We start from the raw sequence: 20,454 nt of genomic DNA, 5'->3' as shown, positions 1-20,454 counted from the left end.
AAAACACTGCTCCTACTAAAGACCTCCTGCCAGGGTTATTACACGGAACTGCTTTGTGGCCAATCATGTGCACACAACCCATATTTAAACCTCTATCAGCACATGTACACTTAACAAAAAGGACACAGTTGTTAAGCACAGATAGACCCTGCAATTACTGGTTTTACTGACACACTTGTTTTATAACACAATTGATCCCAAACTGTACCCATACCATCTTTGCAACTTCTTGCTTTCAGAAATACATACATCAAGAACACAGACAGTATTATGTCTACCAAACACATTGCCACTCTTGCTATATATTTTGAGAACTTACTAGTAGTGAGATGGCTAGCTCTTGCTTGTACAGCTGATTTCCTAACAAATTCAGCTACACTCATTGCATTCTTCTGCAATAAAAATATTATAGCTAACATTAGTATGGAACAGAGGACTGCTTTAAACTCCAAAGTAAAATCTACATCCCTAAAAGAAATTGGAGTGAAAACAAAAGCTGAGACTTAACCAAAAAACCAGTCTGGAAACATCTGGCTTAAATAGCAGGTTAACTTAAGCAAGGTACTACTGTGTGTGCATATCCATGTCGTGGGCAGTGCCACAGCCACTTAATGCTAAAATATTTTAATACATCCAAGTGGATTATTTAAACTGGACTTAATCTTCGCATATGATGAAGGTTTTGTGCTTATAATTTTTCAGAATCTCCTGCTAAGCATGTAATAATTATGTGAATTAACAATCTAAAGAACATGCTGCTACAGCAACTGGACAAGGACAGAACTCGTGCAAAGTAACTCCACTTACCTCTCAGGTTTGTGGAGGGAGTAAGTTGTACATTTCCTGCCTGAGCTCAGGTTTCAAGTGGTGAAGCAATTCCAGGGAGTGTTCCCTATCAAAGGGCAGAACATTCCTGCAATACTGGCTTGGTTAGGGCACTAAAGAGCACACAGAAGCTTCACAAGTGAATTTTCGGCATCCTTTATTCTTTTATGTAAATGTATACAGTATAACGACAATTTGCTTGGGCTTACAATAAACTAACTGATTTTAAGCACCTTAATAAATAAGCAGTTGGTTAAGCAGGTAATTAAATGAAATTTAATTTATCCAAGAGTGCAGCCAATTTGCTGACTTGATGCGAACTTTCTTTAAAAGAACTCTTGATGTAATGCACAGGAAAACAACCACCTTAACACATTACTGTATGCACATGTGCATGCAAGGACATGACAAATTTCATTTTTCATGGCTCATCTAAAGCAGCTAAAGAAGCTCACGCATTGCCAGATTTCCATTTGTTTAGGAGCTCGTATTTTAGCAACCCAGAAGGCATGGATTTGCACTGTGGCCCACCTGCTCATTTGAGTCCAACACAGTATATGAATTTCCTACAAGAAGGAGGAAAGTAGGTCAGACTCATAGAAGACCCACATCCTTATAACATGATGCAGCTTGAACATATTAAATAAAATGCAGACTAAAATTATCCAGACAACTTAATTATATATATAAAACAAAAAAAACCCAACCTTTTAAAAGTACACAGACAACTATGAAGGTTTAAACAGAATACAACATATTGCAATGCAGACAAACACTGAGATACACCTAGAGCCTATCTTCATAGAAGTTTATTGAAAACACATTAGTGACACTACATCAATCCAAACTAGTTTGAAAATGCTAAACATTACTTGGCCATGCACTTTTCTGAGGGAATTCCACATCGAGTCCAAAGAAAAGGTTATTGTCTGTTTTTTTGTCTTTCAAAAATTTGTTTTGAAAGCTTTCAGCAATTCTGATGCAGTAACAGCTTCAGGACATTGCTTATAAATGAAAGCAGAGCAGAAATGCATTTTCATTTAAGTGAATTGACCCATGCACCGCACTCCTGAAATCATTCCAAAGAGAGTCGGACTTGACGATCCTTGTGGGTTCCACCCAAGTCAGGATAGTCTACGATTCTGTGATTCCTTCCTGCTTTATGTTGACCAAATAATGGAAAGTATCTAGCATTCATTGAAGTTGATATGTAAACACTGACTTATTTCACTTTGCAGTCACCAGGTGCAAGGATTCCAGCAAGACTTCTTGCCAGGCAACAGCATCATTAATGATTCCAGGCTCTATCAAACCCTTTTGTTTTATTTCTAAGTTCATTTAATATCAGTTATATATAAATTGACCACACTCATTCTACTTAAGATAATACACTCCTGAAAAGTTATCATATGGCCACAATATTAAACTTTTCCTAAAACTTCACTGAACAAGAGGAACATCACATCTTTACTGTTGACCCACAGGGACAATTACTCTGACCATACAATGTAACTACAGCCACGGGTTCTTCAGTGCTACTATGTTCCCAGAGAGCGGTGGGAAGAGCACTGGACACAAGGAGATACTGGCTTTGGAAGCTAGGAAGCTCAAATTCCCCAAACCCCCACAACTTTTCTCCACTGGTGGGTAACCAGACTGTGCTCTTTAGCCTGGTACCTGCATGGGGCTGGCAGCTCCCAGACTCCAAACTCTCCTGCTCCTGGGTCAGGGATTTCTGCATCCTTCCTGACAGCCTGGCACTGAGCAGTCTCCATGCTTCCTGTGCAAAAACAGTACACAAGTTGAGCTGATCTGCAGCTGCTTCTATACATTCCTACAAGACCTCTACGTAGTATCTGCAGACTCTGAGCTGCTTGAGCAAATCCCTCATGGATGCCAGAAGCATAGAACAGCAAAGGAAAAACTTATTTCACTACTGAAAGTTACAAAGAAAAACATACTGATGTTCCCAAAACATCCATTATCTCACCTGCATTTCAATGCATAAGCTACTCTTAGATACTCCTTTTCCACATCCTCAATCATAAGAAGAGCCAAATCTAACCAAAAAAAAGCATTAGTTCTTAACGTATATATGACAGTTTCTGAAAATATTGGGCCAAAAGTTCAACAGCTGAGAGAAAATATTTAGCCCTTCTCTTCCACCATCAGATTCTCCTATATATGAACCAGTAGCAGAGAACTAATTTAATATTCTAGCCACTTACTCAGATAAATTTCTAAGACTGTTAATGCATCTCATGAACATGAGGGTTTCATAGGTTGGCTGTGGATTTCAGTGCAGTCTTAATGCCTACATAACCCTAAGACCTCCTTGAAAAATGCTTTTCATAGGTTGGCTGTGGATTTCAGTGCAGTCTTAATGCCTACATGAATAAACATTCTCAGTTAAAAAATTACTCAAGGATTTTTTTTAAACTAAGACCTCCTTGAAAAAAGCTATTTATCTACTTCTCTGAAAAGGAATTTCAAATTTGAACAACTGCTGTGTGATATCAAGCAAGATTTTCACTGTTATGATCACATTATTACTGACAGGGACAAAGGTTAAAGATGAAACACCTTGCTCTGTCACTCCCAGATTTTCATACTTTCTAACGTAAAAATAATAATTAATGAGTGTTCAATCACTCTACATAGGATCTGTTAGAGACAGCTGGAGGCTGTGCACCAGAGCACAGCAAATTAGTGAGATAGTACTGTCGCATGCTACAGCTTTCTCTGAAAAATAAACTATTTGGACAGTTTGACAATTCTCTCCCTTGCTCCTCCCTGCCCCCAAGAAGAAGGGCACAGCTAGCAGAGAAGCCTATTATAAATTACTTCTATCTAATTAAATGTCAATACTCATTATGCTTCAACTGCATGCATCACACAAAAAAGTCTCTCAAATTCAGCTGATCCCTTTCTCTGTTTTGAGTCGGAAGCAGGACAGTACAGGAAGACTGGTATCTGCTTTGCTTCATTCCTGTATGCAACTTTTCAGGAAATATGTAACAGCTAGATAAAATTTATTAGTTTGAGATTACAACACCTACTGGCAGTGTGGGAGCAATATTAATAAATAAAAGAGTTCTTAGAAACCATGCCATCAATACTGACGATTACTTTGAACCTAAACCCTTTATGTCCTCCCTTTCTGTGCTCAGTCATGTTTCACATGCAGACAATAACCTTTCCATCTTCACTATCCAGGACCCTAGATGAGACAACAGCCTGAGAAGATATTAAAATTTCTTTGGCAAGGAAAAAAGAAGTGGAAATCAAGGCAAATAGACTTATAAATCCCAAACAGCTCAATATGGTTCAAACCCATTTTTAAACTTCAAATTTAGTCTTAGTGAACACCTGTCCAAACACATCACAGCTCTGGATTGTCAGAGAGGCTGAAGAAACTCAACCAATAGACTAAAAGTCTGCAACCAAGAAAGAGCTAGAATTAAAACAGTCAGACCCTTTTCCTCCACAACCCATCCTACTTCATCAGGGCTCCCATCTCCTTTTTCACTGCGTCAGTCTTACAAGCCAGAGTGTGAACAAATGCAAAGACAACAAAAAGCCTCCTTCCAACCATTCCTGCCAGCTCATATATCTCTGTACTCACTGACCCGATGATAACAATACTGCAGAAGACACAAGACCTTTCCATCACTTTCACACAATACAAGAAAATGTCCAGAGCGCACACGCCTTTACGCAAAGCTTCACAGTGAGCACCTGTGGTTATTCACAACCAACACAAACCCATCTGTCCTGCAGGTGACACACCGAAGCCACAATCAGAGTGGAAACATTGTATGAATTCATGCAGCTGTTTTGTTTCTGACCTGGAGAATTTTCATTTCTGGTGCTATTTAGGGGTTAGGGAGGTTTTATGGAACAAGTCACACTTACATGTGAATAAGATGGGTGAAGAACCTCATGTGAGGTTTCAGAGATTACTTTGAGCAAAACCACAGATAATTTCTCTATAATATGCAATACACCCCTACACACCTTAAGGACCAGAACAGACAGCACATCTATTCCCCTATTAAGCAATGGACTAAAGCTGATCTTCAGGAATCATCTGATCACAGTGTGACTGCTTTACAGAATGGTTTAGGGAAGCCAAACCTCAGTGTGAAAAAACAGAGAGAAGGCAGCTGGGAAGCCAAACCTCAGTGTGAAAAAACAGGCATTTCTAGCCGAGGCTAGAAATGTCTTTATGTAACAATACTGGTACCATGTGAGGCCTGCTATATGAAAACACGAGTTGATGGCAAGCACCAGCTAGAGCAGTGCCAGCTGGTGAGGCAGTTAGGCCACAGAGAGAGAGAAGCCGCCCCAGGGGCAGAGCTGTGGCCACATCAGGCTGGCAGGCAGCAAACACGCACAGGCACCGTGGCAGCAGCAGCCCACACTCCTGCAACGAGCCACTGAGGATGGAAACAGCAAAGCTAGCAGGGAAAAAGATTAAATCTAACTTTATTTTAAAAAAAGCCAACCAATCCCTGTGGAAGGGCAGATAGCTGAAATAGTCAGTAAAGGATGTGTGCCAGGAGAAACAAGAACAGGAAAAGAGCACTGTTTAAATATCACTAAATCGTGATTTCAACTATCCTCCTATGTTTAAAAAATATTATAAATTAAACAAATATGCAAATGCTTTTATAAGACACAAACCCTCCTTGTTTCCTAGTATGCAGCTGTCAGTTTGTGATATTTTGAAGTGTTTATCATGTGTAAAGATTACTAGGAATAAATACAAAAGTTTTCCAAGTGAGTTCCACCTTCATTATTTTAAACTTGATTCTATCCATAACCTCCCCTTGTTTGAAAATAGCATTAAAAATAGTAATCCATGACCTTCACACAGATGATTACTACATCTATCTCTTCCCATTACTGGAGCTGGATCTCTTATTCTTGCTTTTATGACTCAAAGCTATAATAAGATGTAGTAAATGAAGACTATAACGAAACATTACCAAAATATCTTGATAGAGACTTCTCAAAATAAATTCCCAGTACTTTTTAAAATGTGTTCTTAAACTAGGTTAAATAGATTTAAATAGATCTTTCACTAAAGGGAAATCTGGCTCTAATAAAACTCTAAGATCAGGAAGCCTAAATATTACCTATCAAAAGAAAAAAGGGCTGAAATCGGAGCAAGTTCAGACAGCACCAGGTGATAACAACTTAGTATTTAAAATTAATACCTTGCTTAAGGGGAGGGAGACTATACAGCCCCCACCTCAAAACCCCCCAAATCCAAATTTGTTCCTACAGTTTTCCCCAAAGCTTTCAAAGCATAATTAAATTTGATTCCCCTTTGCAATATGACATAAAAAAAATTCTTCAACTATTAAAAAAAAAGACTTTACAGTTCTCCACAGACCTAGCAGAAAACTAAAGCTCCTCAATATATAAAATGAGTCTTTTAAATTTTTGAGCCACTAATTATTAACAGCTCTAAACTTGAGCAACAGCCCAACTACATACACTGAATCAAGGAAATATAGCAAGTGAAAATTAGCTTTGATATCAGCTTTTCCATCAACAAATAAGAGGGTTTTTTAAACACAATTTAAGAAATCAAAAAAAGAAAGGTTACATGCAAATCACAACTGATGGTCCTCAACAGTTGTACACAATTAAGCAGATAAAACAGGTAAAACACCAAATGGTGCAAAGTTACACATTCTAATTTGGTGCGACTGTAAACGAACACAAGTCCCACATCCTGCACGTTGTGCAAGCCTCAACCACAATTATCTGGAAACAATACTGACAGAAAATATATGATGCAGAAAATCTGTGGGCTTGCCATTAGCCACTTGAGCACCCACAGATCAATAGTGCTGCACGCTGAAGGGCCCGCAAGCCCAGAGCCAGTGGAACCAGCAGCTGTAGCTCCGGCCACGGCACCTGTGTTGTGAAGCCTTTGAAGTTAAAGGCAGTCTGAACCGAAAACAAACCGGCAAAATTCAGAAAAAGCTTGTATTCTACTCATAGCCAACTTCAAGTTGAATTTTGGCTGGCACTAAAACTGAGGTATTAGACAGGGGGAGGAAAAGTTGTCTGTGTATATTTTGTTCAGAGTTGCTAAACCTAAGCCAAATTATCTTCAATAGATTTAAACACAGCAGATGCTAATTCTATGGCTCAGTGTAACCAATTGGACACTTTCCATCAAAATTAGTTTTTAATCAGAAACACTATTTCCATAAAACAGAAATTTTCACGTGGAAGATTTCAGTTTTGCCAAAACCCACCGATTTTCTACAGGGAACACTGAAATAATGCCTATCTGGCTACCTGCCTGGAAAACGCTTGTCAACTCCGCTTCTTCCTCCAGCAGAAAACAAACCAAGGGATGTCTTCTGGCAGTGCTGCCCAGAAAAGTGACCTCAGTCCATCCGTAGCCCTGGCTGTCATCCACCCTGCCTTGCACTCTGGGCACTCGGGCTCTCCACAGCGCCGTGGCCGTGCCTGTGAAAGGCAGCAGGTCCTGTTTTGGTGGGTCGTGGGACGAGCACTCGAGAGACCCCAAAGCACACCAGGGAACTGGAACAAGGAGCTCCCCCCATGAGGCAACATCAGTTTTCCTGGTGCACCTGCCCAGTCGCAAAAGAATCATCCTGCTTTACATCATCCCAAAATTTAAGGCCTCCTTTTATGTATTTCTTTATTTACTATCTTTCACAGCTTCACCACAGCTTAAGTTAAGTATTCTTCTGACTTCTGCCTCCTCTCAAAGATTTTCTTAATAGGAAGCAACTTCCATTTTTAAGCCAGTTCAAGATTAGAAATTAAAAATTATCTGAATGAATCTGACAATGAAAATATCACGCATATTAAAGCAATCAAATCTTATAATCATTCACAAGGAATGGAATTTTAAACAGGAAATATAAAATCGCATTTTTGTGGGTTTAGTTTCTTTAGCAAAGTACCTTAAAAGATGTCTGTACTCCGCAGATTTGTAAATTGTACAAACCTACTTTGTAACAATTGTATCTGTACTTCTTACAAAGTGAAACTCTGAGCTAAATCAAAAGTTTTCCAAAATTGTGGCATACTGACCTCACAGTCACACCCTGCAAGAGGTTATGACAAGCTTAAAAGTTCAGGGCAGACTGCAGGCCCCCTGCACTCATCTTCATGCATTCAGAGTTTTCAAAATTGTTAAACTACACTCAAGTTTGGACATAAGTAAGAAGATAAATGATCTTCATGCATATTTCTAGGAGTATCTAAAAATACTTTTGATTTTGAGATGTATTTCCTTCTCTTGAAAATAAACTGACAAATTTACAGAAGCATGGGAAGAAAACATAATACAAGAAGACAAGACCCAAAATTACATAAAAGTTTGTAATTCTTACCAGGGTTCATGAAACCAAACTTCAAAAAGCCCCTTAAAGTTTGGGGGTTTTTTGTTTCTGAATATGACTGTTTTCTTCCTTTTAGCTTTTGTTCTTTATAGAATTACACAGTAATTTGACAGCTTCCACAAAATTAACTTAACAAAAATAGCAGACACTATTAATGGTGTGAAAAGCAACATAACACTGTCACGGTTAACTATGAATATACTGTGGGGGGAGGTGGGGAGCAGAAATCCCTACATTCCTAAATCCAAAAAGTAAAGGCATAAAGTTGGAGGTATACAATTGGAAAAGGCAGAAGAGCTAAAAACACGGAGTTTATAATGCACTACATCTCCAGAATGAAGACACCAGGACACCTAAGTGAAACTAAAATTCACTGACAAACTGTATTTCTGTATTACACATCTTATGTGTTCAACATCAAACCTTTTATTAGAAGTTAGATTTTTTTTAATAGCATATTAGCAGATCACTTTCCAGATATAGAGTATACATTTTCTATAAAGAAAAAGCCATCTAGTGTATTTGAATTTAATAAAATACCAACTGAGAAAATTTACCTGACCATTTTGCTTGGAGCTGGAAACTTCTACAATCAACTGCCATTCAGAACCAGCAAGAAATTTTCAATTTGGTTGGTCTGAGTTTAATTGAAGTGAATTATTCTATTATTTACTAAATTTATTTTTAGAAAGAAAACAACTTCTACCATCTCCTCTAATGCATTCATGTTCAGGAAGACACGGAGGCTTTAATGCTTGTTTATCGTATTGACTCAGTTCAGTATCAAGTTTCACATCCGCTGAGAAAACAGGCGCATAACCATGGTACAAATCAGTTATTCAACTAAAAACAAAGTAATAACAGAAACATCACAACTCCAGTGGAATAAAACATTACCAATAAGGGCAATTGAACCCACACATGCAGAGTTTGTTGTGTGCTGAAGTTCAAGAGCAACAGGCTATTAAAAGGAGAAAGTACTACAAAATTATAAAAGGCTATTTATACGCTTCATGTCATGCTACTATTTAATCACACTGCTATTTATGCTTTCTGTCATGCATTTACCAACTCTAAGCAAGAACAAAACCTTGAATGCAGTTTAATCACCTGCATGTCACAGAGCCTTCAATTGCATTCACTTCTCTGCTGCTCCCAGAAGCTTCCTCTGGCCCAACTGATTCCCTGCTAGGACACAAGCACACACCTCCTGCCACAAACCAGTGTGGGAAGAGCCCGTTGACACTGATGATTCCGTGGCAGTAATCACATTACCTCCTATTCCTCCTTGTAAGACAACCACAGGTCTGGAAGGACCCCGTAAAAATATGTTTTCTGTCACTAAAACTGCAGTATGGTTCAAATCCTCACCTTGAGCATTTTCACTGTGCTGCAGCTGAGAGCACAGAGTTATGTCTCAGCCAAGAGGCTGGGGGCAAGTTTGGGTTTTAATTTTTCCCCTAGCACAACTCTAAATGCCAACTCAATTGTAACCACAGCCCAATACAGAAGTCCACGTCACCAACTCAAACTTTCTCCCACTTGTAATATGAAAGACTAGACCAATTTTTTTTTTCTTCTCAATGATGTCTAATCCTAAGAAAACCATGCTGTCAGGGAAGATTATAGATCTAGTCACTAAACTCTGACTAAGTGTAACACAAATGAACTTTTATACTATATTACCTATAACTGACATCTACTTCTTCATAATAAAATAATCCAACCACAATAGCTGCTCTCAGAAGAAGTCTTAATCCAGTGATTAATTTAGCTTTCTGCGCCAGAGAATCATAGTACCTGTATAGAAAATTACTGTTTAAAATGAACTCTACTGTTCAACTGTATACAGGAGAGATTGCCATTTTCTAGTCTTCAACAATCTTTTCCCACTATAATAAAGCTAAGGATATAGCACTTTTTCTCTTTGAAATCACAGGACTAAAGCTGTAGACTTGATTTAGAAGCCTTGTATGCAACCTAATTCACCTTTCAAACACAGCAGCTTTACAAAATGGTTAGCAAAAAATCCATTTGGATACTCTCTTCCACTACATTGCAGGTAAGAGACACTGGAAGAGAACAGAAGCAGTTATAGTCCCCAGGCTGTTAGAAAGCAGAAGTTTGCAGAGCTGTCCCATTTTCCCTGCAGTGAGTTCTCAGCTGCCCCAGGCAAGTGCTCAACACCCAGCCTCACCCCTCCTGAGCCAGGGGCTGTGCAAGGTCTGAATGACAGATTTGAACCAATTCCCTCAGTGCTCTCAGTTCTCCTTTCATTCTACTGAAAAAGTATGTAATAACGTGTGATTATGTTGGATGTCTCTCTGTTTCAAATTCATAACAAACACTGGAAGCATGTGGTAGTCTATAAAAACCTGACAGCAGAGGCCCAAAGCAAGGCTTAGTGAGCCTGTCTGCAGCAAAGTGGGCACACTAAATACCAGAAAGGAATTTCATAGTCAAAATAAAAAGGTAATGGAAATCTGCAAGAAAAAACAAACATCCCACGATTTCCAAAAGCATGCAAGGAACGCACACTTCAAGTAGCCGATCTACTCTTGGCAATGACAGCACAAGAAACTGTCACAGTGTATCACTCACCCTGGTATCATATTTGTTATTTTTATACAAGGGGCAACATCCTGACTCCAAAGCTACTTGAGAAGCATCTCAGTTACATAAGTCAATGTACTTTTATGATATTTGGTAATTCATACAAGCTTTATGTAGACATGCTGATGTTAAATCACTATGAAAGATAGCAATAACTCCTTGGTCAGAAATAAGCACAGAAACTACGCTGTATCCTTAAATCTAGGACACAACTACATCCTCAGGTGTAATTATGGCTAAAGCCAAACACAGCAGTGTACTTGCATCAGTAAACAAGTTTCTGCCAGCATTACAGTTCTCAAGGATCTCTGTGACCCATACTTGCAGTGTGAACTGCTTTGTGAAGATGCAAATCTTTGACAAATGAACTCTGAAATTCCTCCAAGCCTGTAGAGCCAAAAAACTTCAAAACTCTTTACAGAAATTATAAATGTAAGTGTCCCTACAGAGAAAAAGATCTGCAGAATGCACCCAAGTTTCCCAGCTTCTTATCCTTTTGGTAAAGGTGAGAATAAATATTTTTAGCTGTTGTCTATAAAAGCAGTGGAAGGGAAGCTGCCAGCAAGTACAATCATCACTTCCTCAAATACCTTTCCTTTAATCCACCATTAAACACTTTTTTTTCTGCTCAACTGCCAAGTAGTCAACATTCTGGGACAGATTCATTTCTCTTTTCTAAAAGGGAACAGAAGCTACTGTGGGAGAAAAAGGGAAAAAAGCCTCCACCTCTCAAAGCACAGAGCAGAAATGACTATCTGTCCCGGGCTGCCCTCTGAATAACACCAGTGCAGAGGCTGTTGATGGTCAAAGGAAGGAACATCTTGAATTCGACCCGGCGTCAGCCTGGGCCAGCCCCAAATTACCAGCAGTCCTTAGAAGAAATGTCACTAGATCAGGTGGGATTATTCACTGGTAGTGCTACCTTGAAAAAATGAGAAATCTCTACCTGCAAGAACAACTCAATAAGCAAAGCTCAAAAATAATAAATTTAGCAAGTGCTGAGAAAATTCTGGCTTAGTTTTCCAAAAGCTCTAAAAGAGTTTTCTCAAGACTCAAAACATTTATGTTTTATATAAAGTGCAGTTCTAATATTTCCCACTACAATTCTTGCTTACATTCAGAGTTCATTAAGTCACAATAAAAAGCTCAAAGGTACATTCACAATCACACTAACAGCACAGATGTCTGATGCATTCTCCTCGGATGCTTTCCATGTGGTTATAAATGGAAGGGATGGATGGCAACATAAACATCTATGCAAAAGATGATAATGCATCTATGCAAAATCATTAAAAGCCCTTTGAATTTCACATATTTTAACATGCAGTATAGAAAGATTCCAAACCACTACAAAAATCCATTAAGAACATGCAGTCAAGTTATTTCTCCCTAACAGTCTCCTACATACACACATCTTGATTTAAATCTGTGTTTTATTTTTCTATCATTTTCAACAAAATTAAATCAAGCTTGTAATGCTTAAGGACAACCTCCTTTAAAAAAAAAAGACTTTCAGAACAGAAGACCCAGAAGGAAAACTGATTAAGTAGAAGTTTATTCTCAACATGCACAAACATGATGACAGTGACATGAGTAAGTCCAGTTGCTAAGTTTTCTGATATGTAAAAAGAAAGCTTTTCATCTAACAAACTGGACTTAGATATCTGTTGGACTTGATGATCTTTAGACATCTTTCCAACTTAAACAATTCTAAGATTCTAAGTGTGAAGAGACACTCAGATGATGAAAAATAACACTCACCTTTCTTTACAGTGAAAATATTGTGCAAAGTGCACTGAGAAGGAACAGTCTACCAATACACAAATGAAGATGGCATTCAAAGGCGACAAGCTGAGTCAGCACACCTGCACTGCTCCTCTTGGGCACTGTGTTTAAAAACTCTGCTCATTCATGTCCCCTTCAGTCAGGCTGAAACAGCTTTCTCACACCTGCTTCTTTAGGCATTCTTTTGTAATTAAACTCAGCTTCCCCAAACTCTTTACATCTATAGCATCCCAGAATTAAAAGGCTACAGAAGAGGGGCACATGGCAGGATGTGGAATGTGCACATTAACAAAGAAAACCAAACCACTGGTTTCTGCTACTTTCCAAGTCTATTCACATGCACTTTTCCCTGCTGGCAGCTCTGCAGCACAGCCCAGGTCCCCAAGAAGCAGCTGCAGGAGCCAGGTGGAAGCAGCAGGAATATTGGTCTGCAGAGAAGGTCTATTTGAACAGTGGTACTATGCTTATCTGAGGACACAAAGCTCTTCCCCATGCTCCCAGAAATGCTCAGAAGAGGTATTTTCCAAAAACTAAGATACTAGTATCACAGAAGCAATAGCCACCACACTCACCCATGAGACAGTCACTTTCTCTCTAAACAGCAAGACAGACTCATCAGAGTATCACAGATCACACTCAGTTTTTCTGGGGACTCGGGTCTTTCACTGCAACAAGTACTTAAAATTGGGACCTTAGCAAATTCAATACTTTCAAAACTGCATTGGCAAACTCAGTTAGCAACAAGCTTCCTCTTAACAAAGAGGTACAGGACAGCTCAAAATAGCAAAGGCTCACCAAGTGCAGAGCGTCAGACCAAAACCACTGGCTTCTTAGTTCAGTTTTCCCAGTTATGTCTTCTCTGAAACAATCAGTTGATCAGTGACAGAGATGAACAAGCTTGCCATATTATGAAAAAGCAAAAAACTTTAACCCACAAAAAGGAAAGTACTCTTTTCCCATTACAGGTTAAACCTGGGAACAGACATAGAAACTACATTTTTTAACAGAATAAAAAATGAGAACTGAAACCACCACATTTGCATTATAATTATGCAGAGCACTCTGTCTGACAAAATCCAGATTGAATTGATCATTCCAAACTCCAGCCACCACACCAGCAGCATTAGCAATACTGACTTCGGAACAAGTACACTTGAGCAAGTGTCTGTTGCCATGGATAAACACATATGGAGTAGTCACCTAGGTACAACCATGCAGTTGTTGAAATGGGATGACAACAAGAGAATTCAAGACTCTCAGAACTGTCAGCACACTAACATCAATGATAACGTACCATGAAATTGTTAATACCTTCTGTGGAAAGATGAGACAACACACGATTTGCTCCCTAGATCACAGGAAGCAGATCCTGGTGACCCATGACTGGAAATGTTTCGGTAGCTCCAGGAAGTTGCAAAGACAGTAAAAACAAACAGATCAATGAGCCCCTTTACAGTTCAGTAAAGGTCTGCCAAGTTTTGTCCACTGCTGTAAGAGGTCCTCTCCTCAGAAGTCAGTCTTAGCGGGTCCAAAGCTGGAGTCTGTGAAACCAAGGAAAACGTGATGCAGCTCCAGATAGATCACACAATTACTGAACTGAGGCTGCCAGGAATATGCACTGCCCATGGAACAGTGGGTGGCCAGTGCCACGCACCATGACTCCTTCAGCATCAGTCGATGGCAGGGTGTCTCAAGCTGAAGAGTACCTGAAGGGTTCTTCAGTTCTTACTGTTCAGAGAGATATGTATCAAGGCTTGTCCTTTCCAGATGCAGAAAATGGAGTCAGGATGCTTTGGTAACTTCTTAAGAATGATGAGCGTGATGTTATGTACATCACAGAGAGAGGCAATGGTAAAGAGCTTAATATCACCACCACATTACCCTTATGAAAAGTAGTTCCCACTCTCCAAGAACCAGCACAGCATGCTTATTTACCAGGTCACCCAAAAATATCTGAGGGAGCTTCTCAGCAGCTTAGAGTATGAACAATCTACAATGCCCATCTGAGAATTTGCTGTTCTCAAATTCTGAAAGCTAGAGCCCAGAGAGCAGAAATCCCTGTTATTTAACACAAAATCAGCAAGAAGCTTGTGTCTGCTACTGACAGGCAGGCAGACTGCTACGAGCTATTCTGATTCCTCATGAAGGATGTAACATAAGCATTATTAAATAACAGACGTGTCCATCTGTCCTCTGGAAGTATATAAAGAGAAACACAAATTAGAATTTCTTCACAGTCTTAGATCATCCGCCTTTCTGTAAGAAAATCTGCTGAAAAAAACAGAGAGAAATGAAAAGGTGCCAACTAGACTGAACAAGTGCTGACAGAGCTCATGAAAGTGCAGAAAAATTTCATCTAGCTCTCAAGAAATCCAAAATAAGTAACTCAAGAACACATCTACTCAAACCTACAGCTTATGCATACTTTGTGGTAGGCTTTGTTTTTTAACAGAATAGAGGCTACACTGCCTGGACATCTCTGTCACATGGTGGTCACTATGGCAAAATAACTCAAAAAATCTATGACTGGCCACTAATATTTTTGCCACTATATATTTTACTAAGCCACTTTGTAAGATGACTGTAATACTCCTCTGAAACATGATATGGGAAGATGTTGGTAGCTGGAGTAGGAGCAGCCATGCCACCATTACATAGCAAGTTTTAATACCGCTACAAATCTGGTTCTTACATCTCATCTTGCAGTTCCACGGACTGATGAATTTTTAGTCTCTACCACAAGGGATGAGAAAAGTGTTAAAACTGTAGGTGTTTGAACATTTATCTCAAATTCACTGTTGTAGTTAGCTTGTTTTCCTGTTTTGTTGGCTTCACTAAGAAGTTTCGTTCAATTTTGTATTGAATATGATTGAGAGTTTAAGCGAATAAAAAATTGCTTTCCAGAGTAACCATATCAGAGTTAAAGATGATCAGAGAGCTATTACTTAAATGCCTGTTTCCAGAACATTTACAGATAAAAACACAACATCTATGGAAAGTACACGAAATCTAGGCAAGGCAACAGGAGACAAATAGCTGAAAATTTGTCAGTAACATTAAGGTAAAGAGAACACAACCACTGTCTCCACTGGCAGCAGATCCAGGAAAGTATTACCTGAGAAACCTGAGAGTAACTCCTGAATTAAGATCATGCCTTCCTTTCAGCTGGGAAAAAAGAACAGCATTCAAGGGCTTATGGAAAAGAGCAGGCAGTAGGATCCATGTCATCCACAGGCACGAGCAATACAGAACTGATACAGGCTAAAGAGACATTACACAACTACTGAGAACAGGAGGGAGGTAATGGAAAGAGCTCCCAGGAGTGCTGCCAGCCTGATCGTATGGGCATCAGAGCCACAAGTACACACAGCAAGGCCATAGGATATTTTGGGAGAAGATCTAGAGAGGAACCCACAAAACGTCATATTTATTTACACCTTATGTGCCACAGACAGTTTGCTTTCTATTTCCAATTTGGGATTATACTTCAAGACATTGGAATTTGGTGCTTCACTTTCATCAGGGCAGTGCATCCATTCCTAGTATTAAACTTTGGAAAATGACCTATTTACAGAAAAAATCCAATACTGAATGATCATGTGTAGGCTGAGTAAGCTCATGTCTGTTTCAGTGCTTTAAGCTCAGATTCTTGTCTTACTTCACAGCTCAATCTTTGAAAGAACCAAACATTGATTTATTTCTATAGAAACAAATGGAAATTTACAAAGTCAATATCTGGGATTATGACAGTCAAAAGAAGGCATGGAAAAGACAATGAACTATAGCTCATATACTGAGCAGAGGTTAACCAATATCACTCCCTTCTGAAAGGTTGTACACAGCAAGCTGCAGAAATTGTCTCCATGGTGTTCATCACACTGTTAAACAATGTCACTTATTCTGTTATTTTTTTCTGAATAAGTACAGGAATAGAGGGAACATAAAATACATGAATTTTTAAGAACAACAAAAAGATACTCTCACATTAACTGAGACGTTTTGACACTTCAACACATGTAGTCACACCATTACTTACAGGCTTGGAACAAGTCTATTTACATGGGAGCATGTAAATATAATTGGATTTAGAGGGGAATTAATATTTTTTGTGCACTTTAACCAGGAAAATTATCGTATTTGCAGGTAACTTAAATTCAGATGTACATTTTACCATTTCAGCATCAGTTTAATATCTGTAGAGTAAAACTAACATCCCCCAACAAACATAGAAACAAGCAAAAACCACCAAACACTTTCATGCTGCTTGTCAACAACTTGACTGCAAAGTAATGAAGTGCATCTCTGCAGACTTAGGAAAAGGGATTATTTAATGCAATTTTTTGTCAAGAGCATCTTGTGATTAATTTCAGGGACACAAAATATTTTGTTGTCAAGATATCCAGTCACTGCTGGAAAGACACTATGAAAGCAGGTTAGGTTGCATTACATTTTTTTTTGTTACCAATGATTCTGCCAAAATGGCTAAAGTTTTTCAAATTTCACAATAAACAGGTACCATACTGTACTGATTTGGACAATCACTGATTTATAATTTTTTTTTAAACATATCTAACTCAAACAGCTTATCAGTCTAAACCTCACTGTAATTATTTTATGGGTATGTATAAATGGCAGTACAGGTTTAACTAATGATGTCCATACAAATGATTCCAATAGGAGGTTTTCAACCTATCCTAATGGCAACAGGCTCCACCTCCTGTGCACACTGAGAAATGGAGGTTTTCTATTGATGCTGTTATTGATCACTTATTCCAAGAAAGAGATAATAAATAAGGAGCTTTGGAAAATATAAGGGGGAGAGGGAGAGAGGTTAAGGAAAAAAGCAGCAGAGATCAGCATTTCTAGAAGTGCAATGTGACAATATCACGGACAACTAGACTTTACTCTGACAAACTCTTTTTATTTTGACATAAGCTGGCAGTGTTAGCTAACACAGCATCCCTGACCCACTCCTGAGCCTGGCCTCTTGCTTCCAGCCTTGCATCATCCTCTCCCTACTGCTGACATAGCCATTTGTACAGCCATATGGTAAACCAGAGTGGGGAAATAAGAAGCAACACTATTTTGGCAAAATTATTCTTCAGTCAGACCAATTCCCCAGTATGACTCACTATGCAGCGGCAGAAGCACTACAGCAGCACAAGGAGGGCAGCAGGTGGCCATGAGGAGAGGAAGGCTTCCTTCATGGTCAAAATAAGGAAAAGACTAAAGGTATTATCATCCAGCCAAATAAATATCATTCACTCATCCATTTTGTTAAAAGCCTTTCCAAGAAAATAACAAAAGGGTGAAAAATGCTGAAAAGGTGAGGAAAATGTGAAGATAAATTCAAAACTGAAGCTTTCAACTGCATATTTCCTGAATCTGGGGAAGAACACAACCAGATGAAATGGGGTGATAGCTAGAATCATCAGTGGGATTTTTTTTAAATTATGAAGCTAAAGTAACCATTTCATGTGATGAAAACGCCTAAAAAAGTAAGCAAATTTAAAAGGAATTAAGAATGATGACAAATTGAATGGAAGGAGATGAAGGTGCAAAACCAGAGGAGCAATCATAGAAAAAGACAACAGCACATTCTTCCTTGAAGCACTGGAGACCAAGAATTTCATGTATTCCCCACCATCTCCATAGCTACTTATGGACTACCACAATAAAAGTATGATTTTATTAAAAAAAAAAAAAAAGCACACATCAAACCTGTTCATTTCCATATGTCAGTGCTGAAATAATGCCTTTCTTTTTATGTTTTTCCAAATCATCTTTTATATATATACCTGAAACTGTTGCATCATTTCCCTCCTTATCTGCTACAAACCTCCCTTAAAATTTCCTGCCTTATTGAGGTCCCTTTCACCACAGAACACACAAGGACTTGCATACAATACAGCAAACAATGACAATGAAGGATCATTGGGAAGAAACAAGTGCCATGTGATTTGTTTTGTGGTGTCTGAATCACTAATTTGTATTTTGTTTCAGGAGGTGCCAGGGGAAAGATTAAGACTATAGTGTTAATGCAGACAATTCTGAAAAGGTCACGTTCCCCAACATATTATGAAAATTCAGTGATAAAATGCAGTCAAAGACATAACATGACAGAGGTGATGGAGATTGACAGTAAGCTACTCTAAAGGGCTCCCTGTACTGCTTCATCTGAAGGCGGTGCAACGTCTGGCATATTACACAAAATGGAATGGTAGTTACCAATGCAGACACCAGAGAAGTTTTATTGAAGCTGCACTTAACTACAAAAAGAAACTGAACAGAATACACCCCGAAGTGCTAAATCTGACCTAAACCCCTATTTTTGTTTGTGCATTAAGAGGTCTTCAAAAGGACAACGTGGCTTAATACAATCCATAATGAGCAGCAAGACTCACCATACTGTGTCTGTACTGGTAAAAGACTTGCACAGAACCTGGTATTTGCTGCACTTTCTATCTTCAAATTTATATACTCAGTAGGCGTACCAAAAAAAAAAATCTCCTTTTATCCAATGATCTCAGAGTTTTACTGGGAAACTATTTCTCATTTATAAAGGAATAGAACAAGATGCAGAAAACCAAGTAATTCGCCTGTCATTACACAGTGAGTCAGTGGCAGCAGCCCACACTGGTCATACATTTCTTGCTGTTCTTATCAGGTACTGGCATTAGAATAAGGCCTTTTATAATAGTTACATCCATATGTATCAACAACATGATCCTCACCATTTCAAATTTATGCTCGTTCTTTCTTTTGCTCAGAAAATGAACACTAAGATTATACAATGCACTCTATTTAAAAGATAACACATTAGTGCCTTCTTTTTTCAGCCCAGTATTTCTTTGACTGAAAGATACCAGAAATGCTTTTGTGTTTGGGTTTACAATGAACATTTTAAAATAGTTAAATATTCTACAGAGTAAAAGTTATATCTATGAGTAACGACATGTTAAAACCACAAACCTAGGAATGGATTTGTAATCAGTTGTATGTGGCTACATCAAGGAAGGTTCTCTGTATACAGGACACGAGTCTGGTACGTCTCCACATTATTCATCACTGTCAGGATTACTGAGTTCCGGATCTTTTATCTGATCCAAAAGTGCACTCCCATTCTTATCTGCAGCACGTGCTGTGCCAGCCCTTTTGATGCAAAATTTTTCTCCCTGTGGTATGAAAAGTGACTAGTGCATGAGGGGTGGGGGGAGAATGACGATGACAGTACAAATGAACAAGGAACAGTAACACATAAACAAAAGATGAATTGTTAGAAAAAAGGTTAATTTATGCAACTCAAAGAAAAAAATCTCTCTAGTTAACAAGCAATTCTTAAAACCCACAGAACTTGGCATCAATTCCATGATCCCTTTAGCATATCATCTTTGGCACACAACCACAGGAAAGATTGGATTTTATCTTCATCAATGACTTTGGCAGACCTTTCCAAAAAGGAAGACTGTTGTAATTGTTGTTAATACATTTTCCTACAACTAGTCTCTGCAGCAGAACTTTCACTTAAGTTTCTTACTGTGCACTCAGTTTTCCCATTTGCCAGAATACTGATGGAGTCTATACTTTTAATTCACAATTTTTCTTATCCTGCACACATCCAAGTCCAAATAGATAAACTCATATTGGAAATAATGATTGCCACTTTTGCCAATGAAAAACAAAGAATGCTGTTCTGATGTATGGAAATACAGAGATTGTGCTATGAAGAGTTTCATGCCAGTGCATCCAACATAACTGGCTTACAGCTTTCAGCTCAGGCAGCAGAGGGTGGGTAGGCAAGGCCAAGTTGATTATGTAGCTGCTTGATACA

At 38.7% G+C, this 20,454-nt stretch overlaps 1 protein-coding gene across 5 annotated transcripts in view; it reads right to left on the bottom strand.

The window, feature by feature from the left end:
- Positions 1-20,454, bottom strand: part of PTPN4 (protein tyrosine phosphatase non-receptor type 4) — a 108,115-nt gene that overhangs the window by 72,758 nt on the left and 14,903 nt on the right. Inside the window, exon 1 of one of the 5 annotated variants that reach the window (XM_039701329.1) lies at positions 19,596-19,618. The exons of 2 other annotated variants lie outside the window; for them this stretch is intronic. Coding sequence is in view for 1 of the 3 variants with exons in the window: in XM_039701308.1 (XP_039557242.1) it covers positions 8,783-8,828 (46 nt within the window). In the remaining 2 variants the exon portion in view is untranslated. Of the gene's footprint in view, positions 1-807; positions 832-8,782; positions 9,033-19,595; positions 19,619-20,454 lie in introns of those variants that run through there. 2 more of the 5 variants (XM_039701308.1, XM_039701338.1) reach the window with 2 other exon arrangements.

Source organism: Passer montanus, unplaced genomic scaffold, assembly GCF_014805655.1.
Source record: "Passer montanus isolate IOZ18808 unplaced genomic scaffold, ASM1480565v1 scaffold1, whole genome shotgun sequence".
Classification (NCBI taxonomy): domain Eukaryota; kingdom Metazoa; phylum Chordata; class Aves; order Passeriformes; family Passeridae; genus Passer; species Passer montanus.
The sequence above is the reverse complement of the archived record's forward strand: the minus strand, read 5'-3'. Positions and strand labels throughout refer to the sequence as shown.